This window comes from Copidosoma floridanum, unplaced genomic scaffold (assembly GCF_036245765.1).
Source record: "Copidosoma floridanum isolate Cflo_tuat_1 unplaced genomic scaffold, Cflo_Japanese_pri ptg000025l, whole genome shotgun sequence".
Classification (NCBI taxonomy): domain Eukaryota; kingdom Metazoa; phylum Arthropoda; class Insecta; order Hymenoptera; family Encyrtidae; genus Copidosoma; species Copidosoma floridanum.
In genome coordinates, this window is record NW_028321902.1 from 105,441 (window position 1) to 121,428 (window position 15,988).

General features: G+C 32.0%; 1 protein-coding gene across 1 annotated transcript; it reads left to right on the top strand.

Moving 5' to 3' along the window:
* The first annotated feature begins 455 nt into the window (after positions 1–455).
* On the top strand, positions 456–3,639 carry LOC106640895 (trypsin-1-like). Its single transcript, XM_014355078.2, has 2 exons — positions 456–462; positions 2,833–3,639. Exons 1-2 carry the CDS (start codon positions 456–458, stop codon positions 3,588–3,590), a joined length of 765 nt encoding a protein of 254 aa, XP_014210564.2. The 3' UTR covers positions 3,591–3,639.
* Positions 3,640–15,988: the final 12,349 nt, after the last annotated feature.

Consider the following 15,988-nt stretch of genomic DNA (forward strand, 5'->3'; position numbering starts at 1 on the left):
TTATTTCACTTAAATATTTGACTATTTAATAAACCGTATTGTCTCACCAATTATTTATTTAATCAATGCTAATAAATAAAATGTAATTCAAATAAACATTTATTCGGTTCAAATAACTTGAATTCAAATAAATACATTTATTTCAATTGACGAAATTTTTTTTTCAGTGTATACAGCAGTTAAACAAACGTGCCATTGTTATAGATAAAATTATCTTTTCTATACTTACCTGATACCCTAAAATACAATTGGGGTATGGTTGTAAATGTGAGCCAATACATGTCGAACGAATCCTTGGAAACTCACTGTTAATTTGAAAAAAGTACGGATATTCGTAGGCAGTACATGGAAGACTGTGAAGAAATGATAAATAACCATGTTCTTAATCTAATGATTGATATGCGAAGTTACTTCTACAACGAGGATAAAAGTGTAGTAGAGGAAGTCCGGGAGGAATGGCCGGTGAGTCCAAATAATCTGTTTTTGATGGTAATCAGGCTTTCGGAGTGTAATCGCATGAAAGGGATACCGATAATTATCGCTGGTGTTGAGCGTCTATAAACTTGAGATGTGCTTAGGTTATCTTAAATTAATTTAAAAAAAAAAAACAATGATTTCGAAAACTAGGGCAATAGCTAAAATATCAAGTAAATTACAAAAATTTTCGCTAAACAACTTTTTGTGGGAATTTAGATTTATTAGAATACGTTGATCTGGAAAACACGAAATTTCACATTTCGTTGGATTTATTCCATCACTTTTCATATTTCTAAACTCATGAAGAAAATTAAATTTGTTTAAATAATGAAACATGAAGAGTTAATATATAAGAATAAGGACATTAAAAATGCAAGTCAAATAATGGACGTAATATTTTTAGTTTTTATAGTTTTTTTTTTTTAAACTATAAATGGTTGCATCTAAGGATACTTAGTTTTAACACATCTAATTTATATAACCTTCTTCTCTATTGAAAAAAAACTACATTAGAAAACCACATGAAATCTCCGTTTTTATGTGGCCTTTTATTGACATTTAAAAAATTATTTGATCTCATAATTGTGTCATAGTTGATATTTATAGCGATTTTTTCTTATTTAAAAAAATCATACTGTTTTTAAGAAACCCAATGTTTTTGAAACCATATGGTTATTTTAGACAAAAAAAAATGTTTTAACGGAGTAAGAGCACACTGTAAACCATATGAAAACCACCTGAAATCATATTGTTTTTTCATGTGGTTTTTTGATATGGTTTTTTTTTTAACATAGTACTTTTCTTAATAGGTGATTTTTTTGGATTTCAGGTTCCTTTTTAGTACGCTTTAAATAAAATGATAATAGTTAACAGTTTTATACGTAAATCTTACAAGAATCAACTTGTATATATTAAAGCTATGAGTAAGCAAAATTCATTCAAAACAAATGTTTTTGGAATACATTAAACTGGGAACAAAAAATTGTAAGTAGCAGAAAATTTGAAAAACAACCGTTTTATTTCAAGTGAACTGGAGTAAAGGTAAAAATTTTTGAAAACCTAATGTAAACTTTTTTATTTGCTACAAAAGAACGGTTTTTGCGGTAAATGAAAAAAGAACCTCATAAACAGTAATAATTACCACAGCGTGAAAATATATGCATTAAATTTGGAATAGAGGAGTGTATTTGTTAAATTTTGTGTGACACAAAAGTCATAATCAACAGCCAATATCTAACATTTGGCTCATGGAATGAAGAAAACAGAAGTAAGTTTAAGCTTGGATTCTTAAGTTGCAAATAAAATTAAAAAAAAAAAAAAAAAACAAAGGAATTAGTAAATATTTACTTTGATGTACTATCATTCATCATATAGGGTAACGTAAGTATTATTATTTCCGCCCCGATAACGATACTTTTCTTCACAAATCCAACGGATTATTTGTGAATAATTATGTATCTTTAAACGATAAACGAAACATATATAAATAAAGACAAACTTTTACACTGCATCAAGTAGTCTCATCTACATTACAGAACAAACATGTTTCTAATCATTAGTTTTTCTCTGTTATTAGTGTCTACGTCTGGTAAATTAATTCATTATTCTTATTCCACATTACGGACACAACCGATTTTTATTTAACTATTTAAACGTTTTTTTTATAGATTAAAAAGCAAAAAATATAACTTTACTTTAATTCTTTACACACCCAAGCGTAAATTTTTTTTTGTAATTAAGTAACGAAAAAAAAAATAAGAACTAGCAACTAGCAAAAAAATAGCAACTAATAATAATATTTTACAAAGTCCAGATTTGAGACTACAATTAAGTTTAATGAGTGTTATTATTAGTTATTAAATTTTATTATAATTTTTTTTCGTCATAAATGTCATTGTAGAAACATCGAAAAAAGTAGTAACTAGAAATAACTTTCATGGTTAATTATCCAATACTTGACTTTTAAGATTCATTAAAAACCAATAACATCTAATGATTGTTAATAATAAATCATTTTAATTGTTTTAAATTTTGTATGAGACGGAAAAAAAAGACAATCTTTATGGGGACGGTTTGATTTCTCGACCAAAAAAACAAAAAAAAACAAAAAAAACAAGAAAAACCAATAAGGATTAAAAAGTTTCAATACCAACTTGTGACGGGCAATTGTGAACAACGAGTCTTGTTACTTTGAATCAAAAACTGCCGTCAATTATTTTTCTTATTTTGCACTAATGAAAAAAAAAAAAACATGTAGACTCCCACGTGTACCACCGATGTGCATACATATATATATATATATATATATATATATATATATATATATATATATATATATATCCACTGATTCAACAGGTGGTCCAGTGAAAACCAAGATCCTGGAACTCACGGAACTGAACCCGTTCACCCCGCAAGGCCGGATAGTCGGTGGCGAGCCCGCGTCCATCGAGAACCACCCGTGGCAGGTGTCGCTTCAGAGCTACGGCTTCCACTTTTGCGGGGGCAGCATTATCTCCGAGACCACCATCCTAACGGCCGGCCACTGCACCACTAGCTACCCGGCCGGCTCAATGACGGTGCGCCTAGCCAGCGACCGCACCTCCAACGGCGGGACCCTCCACAAGGTCCAGCAGGTCGTGCGCCACGAGAAGTTCCGCACCAACATGTACGGCATCCCCGAGAACGACATCGCCATCCTCAAGCTGGAGACGCCCATACAGCTGAGCGACAAGGCCCAACCGATCCAGCTGTTCCACCAGGACGAGGAGTCCCCAGAGGGCGTCGCGGGTACCCTGTCCGGTTGGGGTGCACTGCGCGAGGGTGGCAGTGCTCCTGATGTCCTGCACACGGTGGATGTGCCCGTGATATCCAAGTCGGTGTGCAACGAGGCGTACTCGAGCTTCGGTGGGATCCCGCGGGGGCAGATTTGCGCCGCTAACCCAGCGGGCGGCAAGGACACCTGTCAAGGTGACTCGGGTGGTCCACTTGTGATTGGGGGTCGCCAGGCTGGAATCGTCTCTTGGGGCAACGGTTGCGCGAGGAGGGGCTGGCCGGGGGTTTACACCGAGGTCGCTGCCCTGCGCGAATGGCTGTCCAAGAACGCTGGGGTTTGATTTGTTTGAGGGTTATGTTTTCTCTGTTATTGTATACGATGCATACCAGTTTGGTGGGTCTTTGGTGAAACTTCTTAATAAAATATTTTTCGATGGATAATCTAATTTTCTTGTTTTTCTTGAAAAGTTCCAATTTTTTTTTTTTTTTTTTCTTTTTGCGCTCAATCCATGATTCGTTTGCGAAACAAAAAGTTCACTGTATAGCTTGTCGAATTAAAATATGCATTTATTGGAAATAATCATTGACCGATTTGATACGTTTACATCGGAAATGCAATAAGACTGTAATTATTTAAGAAAAGGAAGAGCATAAAAATTTTTATACTTAAAAAAGAAAGAAAAAAGATTGAAATATTTTATCATTGCTGCAACTTCCAGAATAGAGTCGATAACCCAATGAAAGATCGTAAAAGCGAATTAATCGACAGTGACTGACTACCTAATTGGCCTCACATAATATACTTAAAGATCGTGGCGATCGTATTTGTGGCACAAAAGATCGGAGTACATATCGCAATAGTGTTCGCACACGTTACAAGCAAACGGATGCCGATAAGCCACATGATTGTTGTAATCGCTGGTATGACAAAAGGATCGTGGACAGGCCTTGCAGCGATAAAAATGATCGTCGCGTTCGTGACTTATGAAACTGTTCGAATCCGTGAAAATTTTCCGACACTTACCACATTGAAACAAATGCCGATTTTGCATGTGATTTTCTAAATAACTGTTTCGGAGAAAAGTTTGCGGGCACACGGTACAGTTGAAGTTGTGCTCGGACCCAATGTGATTTACGAGGTTGCTTTTTTCGGTAAAATTTTGTGGACACTCGTCGCAGCAGTACATGTTTACGTGCTGTATAATATCGTTATTTTTGTGGGTCACTTGGTGATTGATGAGACCATGTTTGCATAGAAAAGTTTTCGAACAAACGGAGCACTTGAAGGGCCCTTCGTTCCTGTGGATTTTGAGGTGAGTTTTGAGTTTCCATTTTTGACTAAAAGCTCGTAAACACAAGGTGCACTGAAATGGTTTTTCGTCAGAATGGATCCACATGTGAATTCGAAGGTAGACTTTCCGGCTGAATTTTTGCGAACACAACTTGCACTGGAATGGTTCATCACCAGAATGGGTCAGCATGTGCAATTCAAGGTATCGTTGCCGGCTGAATTTCTTGGGGCACAATGTACACTTGAATGGTTTCATATGACTGTTTATATGTAACATAAGTCGACATCGAAAGGCAAAAGTCTTTTGGCAAATGTCACAGCGATAATATTTCCCCGAGGAACTCGGTCGCTCGGCCATGTTTATTGTGAACAATGTGTCACAGATGTTTTATATTGCAGCTGCAAGGGATCCTTGGCTTTTTTTGACTTAACAATATAGCCGCGCTGCAGAGCGTCGATGAACAGGACGACTGTAAAGAAAAATGACAAGCATCAAGGAATGGTGATTATTTTATCAAAGGACTTTAGCATGTGACATGTATACATACACCAGTGGGGTCTGCCCCCCTACGCGCTATAAGCACCAACCCCCCTAGAAAAAGATTGTGACTTTAAGTTTTGTTAGAAAGTTTTCTTTTTCGATTTCGATCATCGTAATGACTACCATTCTAGCGTTTTAACGATAATTATTAGGAATTGTGCATTGCAAAAACTGTATATAGCACGGAATTTCGCAGATTTTTGATTGTGGTTTAAAATATAAAATACTTTATCACTTTATGTATGTTTTATTTTATTTTATTTTTTCTATAAGTCTAAAGGTAGTGAATCTAGCTATATATCTTAAAAATAAACAAAAATTAATATTAAAAAAAAAAATAGTATAAAATCAACACCCCGATGAAAAAAGTGTCAGACACCCTTAACAGCTTGATTTGAGTAAAATAAAATCAATGATATTACAAAATCGCTAAAGTATGTGCATTTTTAGAAAACTATATTTTTAATAATAACCTTAAGCAATTGTAGATTAAACATAAAATCGAGAGGCGTCCCAGGCACACTGAATTGTATCACACCCGATACAAATTTTTAAGATTAGCCACATGATGGCTCTGTCGGTAGCGTGTCTGCCTACAGATCTTGATGGCCGGGGTTCAAATCCCACTCTGGACAAAAATTTCATCAATGAAAGAGGTTTTTTTCTGGATGGGAGTTGTACTTCAATAAACCTATACCGATCTATCTACCGTTTCCCCCTACTGTTATTAAACCCCCAACGTATGGCTAAATACACTTTATAGCCAAAATAGCCATGTCTGAGCCCTTAAGGGGCGATGATGAATATAAAAAAAAAATTTTTTAAGACATTGAGAAAGCCAAAATACTAGTTTACTTTATTTAATTTATTTATTTATTATTATTATTATTTTTTTTTTGCAAAAAATGGCGTATAAGAAAGCAGCTGATTTTTTAATTTAAATAAAAAACTCACCTCTTCTAACGTTATGGATTCTCTGCTTGGATTTAGATGGCTGAAACACCTGCCGAGTCGAATTTTTATACGAACTTTTCGTTTAACAATGTGAGTACGGCTTCCCTTTTTTTAAATTCTTCAATTATTGATTGTTAAATAAATAGTATCGTTAATCCAATCTTGTTGAATAAAAATATTTAAAAAATCGACTTTTTGCTCTTACAGATACTTACTTACAATCTGCGCATACAGTAAGTTTTAAAGTAGTCATAGATATTTTTGGTATTGTAAGAGATATCATTTATGACACGATGATTGGTCGTCGTTTTCTTATCAGTCATTATAGGTTTGTTGCATTTAAATGATACTATTTTCTGAAAAAACAGGTGTGTTTAGTATAGTATCAGGAACGTCACCTTCCTTATGTTCCCCCCAAATAAGACAAACAGAATATTGTTAAAAAGTCGCTGTTGTGTGAAAAAATCATGAAAATGGAAGTTTTTCTTCATAACAACTCTAAGACTATAGTTGATTAATTTTATCAAATTTTTCCGATGTCTATAGGTGATTCAAATCGTTAAATTTGAAATAGTTGATTGAATTTCATTGATGATTTATTTAAATAATTGCAAAAACTTGTAAGAATTTTCGTAAGTTGCAAGTGCAATATTTTTTACTCTGAAAAGAAAAATGCTAGAATTTGGTGACATATAATACGTAATGTCATTTTCTTTGTTTTAAAAAAAATAATGTTTGTTAACAAGTATTTATTAGTTTTTAAGAAATTTCATATATTTATTTAAAAGGACTTTAATGTTTAGTAAAACATGATATTCACAACAAATACTTCAAACAAGACTCGTTTTTTTTTTTCAAAATAAAACCCAATAACCCTTCTTCCATCGAAATAAACTTCAAAAAATATTAAATGGTTTTGGATCGTAAATGTAGCTAACATTTTTTTTTTAGATTCATCGAGTAAGTACTTTACCACAGAATTGGTAAACAGTGTAGTTGTTCACAGTCAATTTGTGTTGGTGGCATTGTCCAATTGAGGCATCAACGGTTTTTCCGGAAGTTGATTTTTGCACTGTGCAACATAAGTTTTTTAATGACATGAAACGAACGTTTATCATTCGTCAACCCGAACCTGACATTTTCCATCGTTTAATTTTTGGTTTTTAGCAACTGTTACTTTGCAGAAAAACTTTATCAGAGCATTAAAAAAGAAGACAATAAGCAGTATGCGATGCCTTCACTTTTATTTTAAAGTTTTGTCAAAAGATTTTTTTTTGTTGAGACAATCCAATTTTTCTGGTCATTGCAGCAGGTTTGTTGCATACAAATTATTTTTATGATTATCGTGCTGTGAATAAAATCTTTTTATATTGTGCACTTTATAAGAAAAAATATAAACCTTCTTTTTTTTGACTCGAAAGAAATTTTTTTTGTTTTTTTTTTCTTTTGAGAAAATACAAATTTTCATGGTATGTTTTAAAATTTATTGTAAACAAATATTATTTTAACTACTGAGCTTTGAAAAACAAATAATATGCAAAAAAAGTACCGTAGAATCTTCTATTGTTTATAATACCCAAAAGTGGATTTTCTTGGTGAAACATATTTTTCCAGAGCTCCAGAATAATAAATATAGAATGTCTTACAGGCTATAGAGCATTTTGTATTTTTTTAGTTTTATGGTATCATCTGCTACCGTTTGCGAGATATCAGTGAAATACACTTTAACATTAAAAAATTTGAAAATGTTTTTCTCGGAGTTAAAGTACTTAAATGCCTATAATATAATTTATATATAGTATTTTTTATTTAATATAAAAAAAACCCTTCGGTCATCAAATTTGGATTTTACAACAGATGGTGAGGATTTAAATAAAAGTTAATTATATTGTGAACTACTACGGCAACGGTAGTGTTCTATATTATTGACTGTATGGTCATAATCGTACACAATATTGTATTAGTATACCTATACCATATATGTATATGACGGTATGGGTATACTGATGATGGAAATCTTCGTTATTTATTAAGCATGACCATTATTCCAGAGTACTTCACAGTTTTACTAGGGCAAAAACCATGCAAATATACAGAGTGAGAGGATGATCACGGATTGAGACAGACAATGGAATGCGAGATGGAACGTTTATCTCTCTTGCATTGTCTCTCTATTATTTTATGATTTCAAAGAAGGTATAAGTGACAGAAAACTGAAGAATGTGACTACTTATAATGAAATGTACAGCAAAAAAACTTTAAAAAGTAATTTTTGTTTTTTAAACATGTAATCACTATTAAAAATCTAAATATTTTATTGAAAAAAAAAAAAAATAAAAATAAATAATGTCATAGAAACATGGGACATAAGTATAATAAAATGGTATCTTTAAAATAAATTGCATTGTTTGTTTTTCAATTACATTGTAAAACTGAAGTAGTTCATTAAAGTACAATATTATATAGCTTCCGCATGTTTCGAGACGTATCATGTCTTCTGAAATACACGTAACTTAATGAAAACACTCGTTTCTGCGTGACACTTCAAAAATGTTGTACAGAATGTTCTTATATTTTTTTAAATGTATCAATTTAACTAGTCATAGTTAGATAAATTTAAAAGTTTCTTGAATCTTGTAAAAGAGCATTTAGCTGAACCGTTAGATATTACGATTTATGAAAATTATTTAATATATAAATCCATAAGCGTACGTGTATGCGAAACGCTTGTTCTACGAACATCGCTGACTAAACATTTATAGTCGAAGGGTGATCATTCTCATAAGTTCATCCCTCTGTGGTTCAGAATCGTCAGCTGTTCAGCCGTGCACCCTCTTGAGAGTAGCCGATGGACTACTCTCGAGATTCCCCCGAAGCCGTATCCTTATTAGGTTTCGATCTCCAACTCTATCGAGCGGAGGTCAATTATTTACGGATGACTTTCAATTCAAAATTTCATCTACAAAACTACGAGTATGAAACAAATACACAAGTCTCGAATTAGTAAACGAAAAAAAATATGCTCAACTAGTCATGAGAGCACAAAAAAAAACATCTCAAACATGATTCAATTACTGACACAACCACTACATGCTTTGTAGCCCATTAAAAATAGCCACGTAAATAACAACCTTACGCATGTATAATATTAAAGTTAGTACAAGCATTCTATGAAATAAAGTCCGTCATGGATGAAGAAAAATTTTAAATAAGTTAAGCAATAGTCTCAGTAAGAGAAATACAAAATATAATCAGTAAAAGTAGTCAATATAATAAGCGTTGTACTTTGTGACCCAATTTTATTACCCAAAGACATTGTGTTTTTCTGTAGAAGTGTGGTATGCTCACTGGATAAAAGTAATCACAATAACTCAGATCGTGCAAAACACGATAACTATAACTAGTACTGTTAGAAATATTAATTTACTCACAGCGAACTTTAATTATAACTCCATAATTATTTTGTCAATAAAAAAAGTTAATCGTTTTTTTTTCTGTTTTTATTTTTTTATTTTTGGACGTTCACTGCATCTTCAGCAGAAAAAAGAGAACTCGTACCTCATGGGCAATACAGTGCAGGCGAGTTAGTTAATTTATTGAAAACATCCTTCGTCCACTTTCATGACGTGATAATTATAAAAAAAAAGCAGAAATAGCTAAGTACATTTTGGCAAAGTAAATTATAACAGAACATACGGGGATGAAGGTCAAGAAAGTCCGTAAACCACGTTCTTTGCCATTTTCGGTGGGGAGAAAAAATTAATTGGCACAAACAAATAATAGTATGTAGAAGCGTTTAAAAAAAGAAACAATACGAGGTGTTATGCGTCTCAATCGGTCTACAACTTTTTTCATAAAAAATAAAAAACGCTTAAAATGGCCATTTTTTTGCATTTAATTACAGCTACTTAAATGGTCTTATAAACTTTTGTTGAGCTCAAACTGTAGGTATTTGTGTAATACTTTTCTCTTTCTGGTAAAAATTTTGTTAAAAATGTTTTTTGAGTTTTGTCACTATTTGCAAAAATGTAAAATAGCTGTTTTGTTAAAATGGCGGAGAAATTGCCAAAATATATAGCTATTTCTGCGATTTGTCAGTAATTTTTCCGTCAAAAAAGTGGACAGAGGACCTTTTTAAAAAAACTAACTCTCCTGCACTCAAACAGAGCAAGCACAAGGTACTTTTTTTATTAATAAAAAAATTATAGTTGTCCTACCCACCTACCAAGGAAGAATAAACTTAAATAAGAGTCTTTGTCCACATCAGCTTTTGAAATATGCCGTTTTTTATCGAATGACTTACCTAAAAAGCGCGCAACAACTATGTGAATATTTTCATTCCATACTTGGATGTATAAACATTTTTTTCCTCTTTATTTACGTGAAATCAGATCTTATCCCTCTGCTCCTGGATAAATTTTTAAGCATAGTGATTTCTTATAATTAACATATGTGATTTTACAAATAAAGTGTTAAATATCTGATCACATTTTTTAGTATGCACTTGCAACTAGTTAACTGTGCAATAATTTGTGTATTTATAGTAACTGATATTTTTTTAAATTTAATATTAAAAATAACGACAGTTAATCAATGATATATTGGGATTGTATAATTATTGCATAGTTTCTCTGTTATAGTCATTTTTAATCTTAAATTTTAATTAGCGTTAAACAAAAAGTTTTGTTTGATACTAACTTTTTAATATTTACTTGAAACCACATTATCTATAGAAAAAAAAAAAAAAAAAAAAAAGCGAACTGCTACACAAGAGGTTTGAACGAAAAGACAAAACACAAGGCGACGTGCGAGCTTTTAACTCTGACCACGCCGCCGTCTATGTGTACGAGGCGAAGAAGTTCTATAAGCTTAAGTATACCATGTAACCGTACCACGTAGTGCATTAAAAAAAAAACTCTTACCTAAACGAAAAGTATAATCATAATCGTAGAAATTTAAACAAATTTTTTTTTATATTCAATATGAGCACTATTACTTTGGTTTTTGGCTATTTGTGTGAATCGAGGTGTGAATTATCAATGTCCAGACCGTAACAATCACATTTTGAATTCAAATATGTATTCTGCGAAATGTAACACAGGATCTTAAATTTTCCGCGGCCATACATAAATTTAAAACATAAGCTGTGGCCAAAAATACTGATTTTTTGACCTGCTAAAGTACTTCCTTCATTTTTCAGAGCATCAAAATAGTTTTTAAAAAATCTACAAAAATTTCGAAAGTTTGTATTTTTTTGAGATCTACAACTGTAGTATTCACAACTTGATGTAACTATGTCAACTTTTTACTATACTCTTCAGAAATAAATTTTCAAATTATTTTTAAATATTTATTGCCTTTACGTATACATCAAGATTGTAATTTGAATAAAAGTTAAAGATATATAAAAATTATACTTCGATGAGACTTGCATTTTTTCTTACTACTTATACAGTAACACACACCATTAATACAAACTAAAAGATATAGCAAAAAATGATTTAATTAATGTTTTTCAATGTTTTTAATTTTTCAAACATGAAGATGGTTCTAAAAAAACTAACTTTAATTTATCAAAATTGTACATTCCTGGGGCTGGTTATACTTTTCCCTTCGACGAAATTTTAAACTGTCGGGTTTTGGTATGAACATGAAACTACAAACCAAATCTAAGCACCATCTTTTCAGATAGTTGATTTACATGTCTTTATAAGTGGCGGTTACATTTTTTAGTCTGGCAAAAATACAGGGCACTTGTGTGAATCAGTCATGCCTAAAAACGTGAGGTAATTCTTTTTATCTATTTAATGTATATTTCTTATGTAGTACTTGGCTAAATCATTATTGGTAAGTAACTTTTTTATGTATGAGTATAAGACAATATAGAACTACGAGTGCCATACAAACTGTATATGTTGCGCCTAAAAAACGAGAAAAAACTTGACCGATTTTGAATTGTTATCCGACAACTTTGTGAGGCTGACGATGTATCAAGAAAAATAAAATTTATTGTCACTATTCGATGTAACACGTCTTTGTGTGAGATATCGAGGAAAAAATTATTCATGATGTACTACCAACATGTGTCGCTTTTTTTACAAATAAATTAATATATGTTTTTAAAAAATGTTAGATTAGGAAATTTTACAAAAATATAAGAACCAGAAAGAGCTAAACCTATAAAATATTTCGCAAATAATACACCTAACGTGCAAAATTTAAAAAAGCATGCGTCAAGGCTTGTTTTCCCCAACCAGCTGGAGAGAAGTTTTTTTTTTAAATTTAACTACACTAAACAAATCAGGACCATATTTCCTTAAAAAAAAGAAGCCATATACCATGTTTTTATTACCCACTGATAATGTCACACCTGTGGTGTTCCTCAGTTGGGCCATACGCGTTTAACGTCAATTTGTATGCTTAAAAACTCGCTTAACATGCGTAAAAAAGTATTTAATGCCAAGGACATTGATAAACATTATCTTAAAGTAAAAATAAAAAAAAAAGGACAAAAGTCGGCAAGAGTTAGGTCCAGGTGTCTACGTATAGACACAAGGATTACTAACTCCTGCACCTTCAAGCTGGTCAGGACGACAGAGATACAGTTAACCGGTCCTCGAAACGAACACATCACGGGCGAAACGAAGAGCACCGAACGGTCACCCATCCAAGTACTAACCGCAGCAAATGATGCTTTACTTCGGAGACCGGCGGAACTGCATTTCTATAATCGAGCCACCGAGAAGGTATTTGTTCACTGATATTTTTGAATATAACAACGCCTTGGCTATGCGTTGACAAAACCTCTGTTTTTCTCTCTTCCCCCCCCCCTCCCACATCGTTTCTATCGTTATCTTTTCGGTTTGTCATCGATAATTAGATGTACACTGGCCGGACATTGATTCGTTACGCGCGAAATTTAAAAAGTTTTAGAAAATTTTCAGCACCGCTGTCCCGTAAATACTATCATATATTGTATTATTTGTACTTACTACATACCTATGCATGTAACGGTATAAGTAGGATTATGTAAACCTTTGTTATTTTTTTTAGCATGACGATTCGTCCAGAGTATTTCACAGTTTTCGTAGTGCAAAAACAATTAAATATTTAGAGTTAGCTAGAGCATGGTCACGGATTTAAAGAGATATCAAAGAAATGTTCTTCTCTCTCGCATTGTCTCTCCATTTATAATTTCAAATAAGATATGCGACAGAAAACTGCGTGGAATGTCACTGTACTGACAATGCAAGAAAAACTTTAAAAACAATTTTTTTTTTTTTTTTAACATGCAGTCATCATTAAAAATTTTGAAAATTTCAAAAAAAAAAAAAAAAAAAAAGAATAATAATGTCATAAAACCATGGTACATAAGTAGATAAAACGGTACTTGAATTGTTTGTTTTTCAATTACATCACAAAACTGAAGTAGGTAAAGTAAATCATTATATTATATAGCTTCTACATATTTCGAGACGTATCATGTCTTCCGAAATGCACGCAACATAATGAAAATACACATTTTTACGTGACACTTCTTAAATGTGATACATAATTTTTTTATGTCTTTTTGTTTTTAATGTATTAATTGGATTAGTCTTAATTAGATACATTTTTTATAAAAATGTTGTGTATTTATGTGTAATGTTGTGTAACTGTATATGTCATAAGTTACCTGAAATACAATTATAATTTAAAGAAAGTATTTTATGAAAAGGCAAGCACTAAGAAAGTAATTATTAAGAAATTGTAATTTCTGTACACTGGAGGCGGTCTAATTTTGTACATTATATTGTATTATTCAAGTATAGATGATATTCTGTTCTTAAATTTCTTAAAATTCAAATGAGAATTGAAGAACCGAGTTACATGGTTTTTAAGTATATCTGATGAAGTGTGATATTATAAATGTGGTGTGGAAAGGGAGAGAGTCCGCGAGATTCATCGATATAGCGTATTATTGGATGCGATGTATTAGATCGTTATCGGTCGTCGAGTCAATGTTGATTCCGCTGTTTGCTGTACCTGGTGAGGATTTAAATAAGTTATTGTGAACTACTACGGCAACGGTAGTGTTCTATATTATTGACTGTATGGTCATAATCGTACACAATATTGTATTAGTATACCTATACCATATATGTATATGACGGTATGGGTACTGATGATGGAAATCTTCGTTATTTATTAAGCATGACCATTATTCCAGAGTACTTCACAGTTTTACTAGGGCAAAAAACATGCAAATATACAGAGTGAGAGGATGATCACGGATTGAGACAGACAATGGAATGCGAGATGGAACGTTTATCTCTCTTGCATTGTCTCTCTATTATTTTATGATTTCAAAGAAGGTATATAAGTGACAGAAAACTGAAGAATGTGACTACTTATAATGAAATGTACAGCAAAAAAACTTTAAAAAGTAATTTTTGTTTTTTAAACATGTAATCACTATTAAAAATCTAAATATTTTATTGAAAAAAAAAAAAAATAAAAATAAATAATGTCATAGAAACATGGGACATAAGTATAATAAAATGGTATCTTTAAAATAAATTGCATTGTTTGTTTTTCAATTACATTGTAAAACTGAAGTAGTTCATTAAAGTACAATATTATATGGCTTCCGCATGTTTCGAGACGTATCATGTCTTCTGAAATACACGTAACTTAATGAAAACACTCGTTTCTGCGTGACACTTCAAAAATGTTATACAGAATGTTCTTATATTTTTTTAAATGTATCAATTTAACTAGTCATAGTTAGATAAATTTAAAAGTTTCTTGAATCTTGTAAAAGAGCATTTAGCTGAACCGTTAGATATTACGATTTATGAAAATTATTTAATATATAAATCCATAAGCGTACGTGTATGCGAAACGCTTGTTCTACGAACATCGCTGACTAAACATTAATAGTCGAAGGGTGATCATTCTCATAAGTTCATCCCTCTGTGGTTCAGAATCGTCAGCTGTTCAGCCGTGCACCCTCTTGAGAGTAGCCGATGGACTACTCTCGAGATTCCCCCGAAGCCGTATCCTTATTAGGTTTCGATCTCCAACTCTATCGAGCGGAGGTCAATTATTTACGGATGACTTTCAATTCAAAATTTCATCTACAAAACTACGAGTATGAAACAAATACACAAGTCTCGAATTAGTAAACGAAAAAAAATATGCTCAACTAGTCATGAGAGCACAAAAAAAAACATCTCAAACATGATTCAATTACTGACACAACCACTACATGCTTTGTAGCCCATTAAAAATAGCCACGTAAATAACAACCTTACGCATGTATAATATTAAAGTTAGTACAAGCATTCTATGAAATAAAGTCCGTCATGGATGAAGAAAAATTTTAAATAAGTTAAGCAATAGTCTCAGTAAGAGAAATACAAAATATAATCAGTAAAAGTAGTCAATATAATAAGCGTTGTACTTTGTGACCCAATTTTATTACCCAAAGACATTGTGTTTTTCTGTAGAAGTGTGGTATGCTCACTGGATAAAAGTAATCACAATAACTCAGATCGTGCAAAACACGATAACCATAACTAGTACTGTTAGAAATATTAATTTACTCACAGCGAACTTTAATTATAACTCCATAATTATTTTGTCAATAAAAAAAGTTAATCGTTTTTTTTTCTGTTTTTATTTTTTTATTTTTGGACGTTCACTGCATCTTCAGCAGAAAAAAGAGAACTCGTACCTCATGGGCAATACAGTGCAGGCGAGTTAGTTAATTTATTGAAAACATCCTTCGTCCACTTTCATGACGTGATAATTATAAAAAAATAGCAGAAATAGCTAAGTACATTTTGGCAAAGTAAATTATAACAGAACATACGGGGATGAAGGTAAAAAAAGTCCGTAAACCACGTTCTTTGCCATTTTCGGTGGGGAGAAAAAATTAATTGGCACAAACAAATAATAGTATGTAGAAG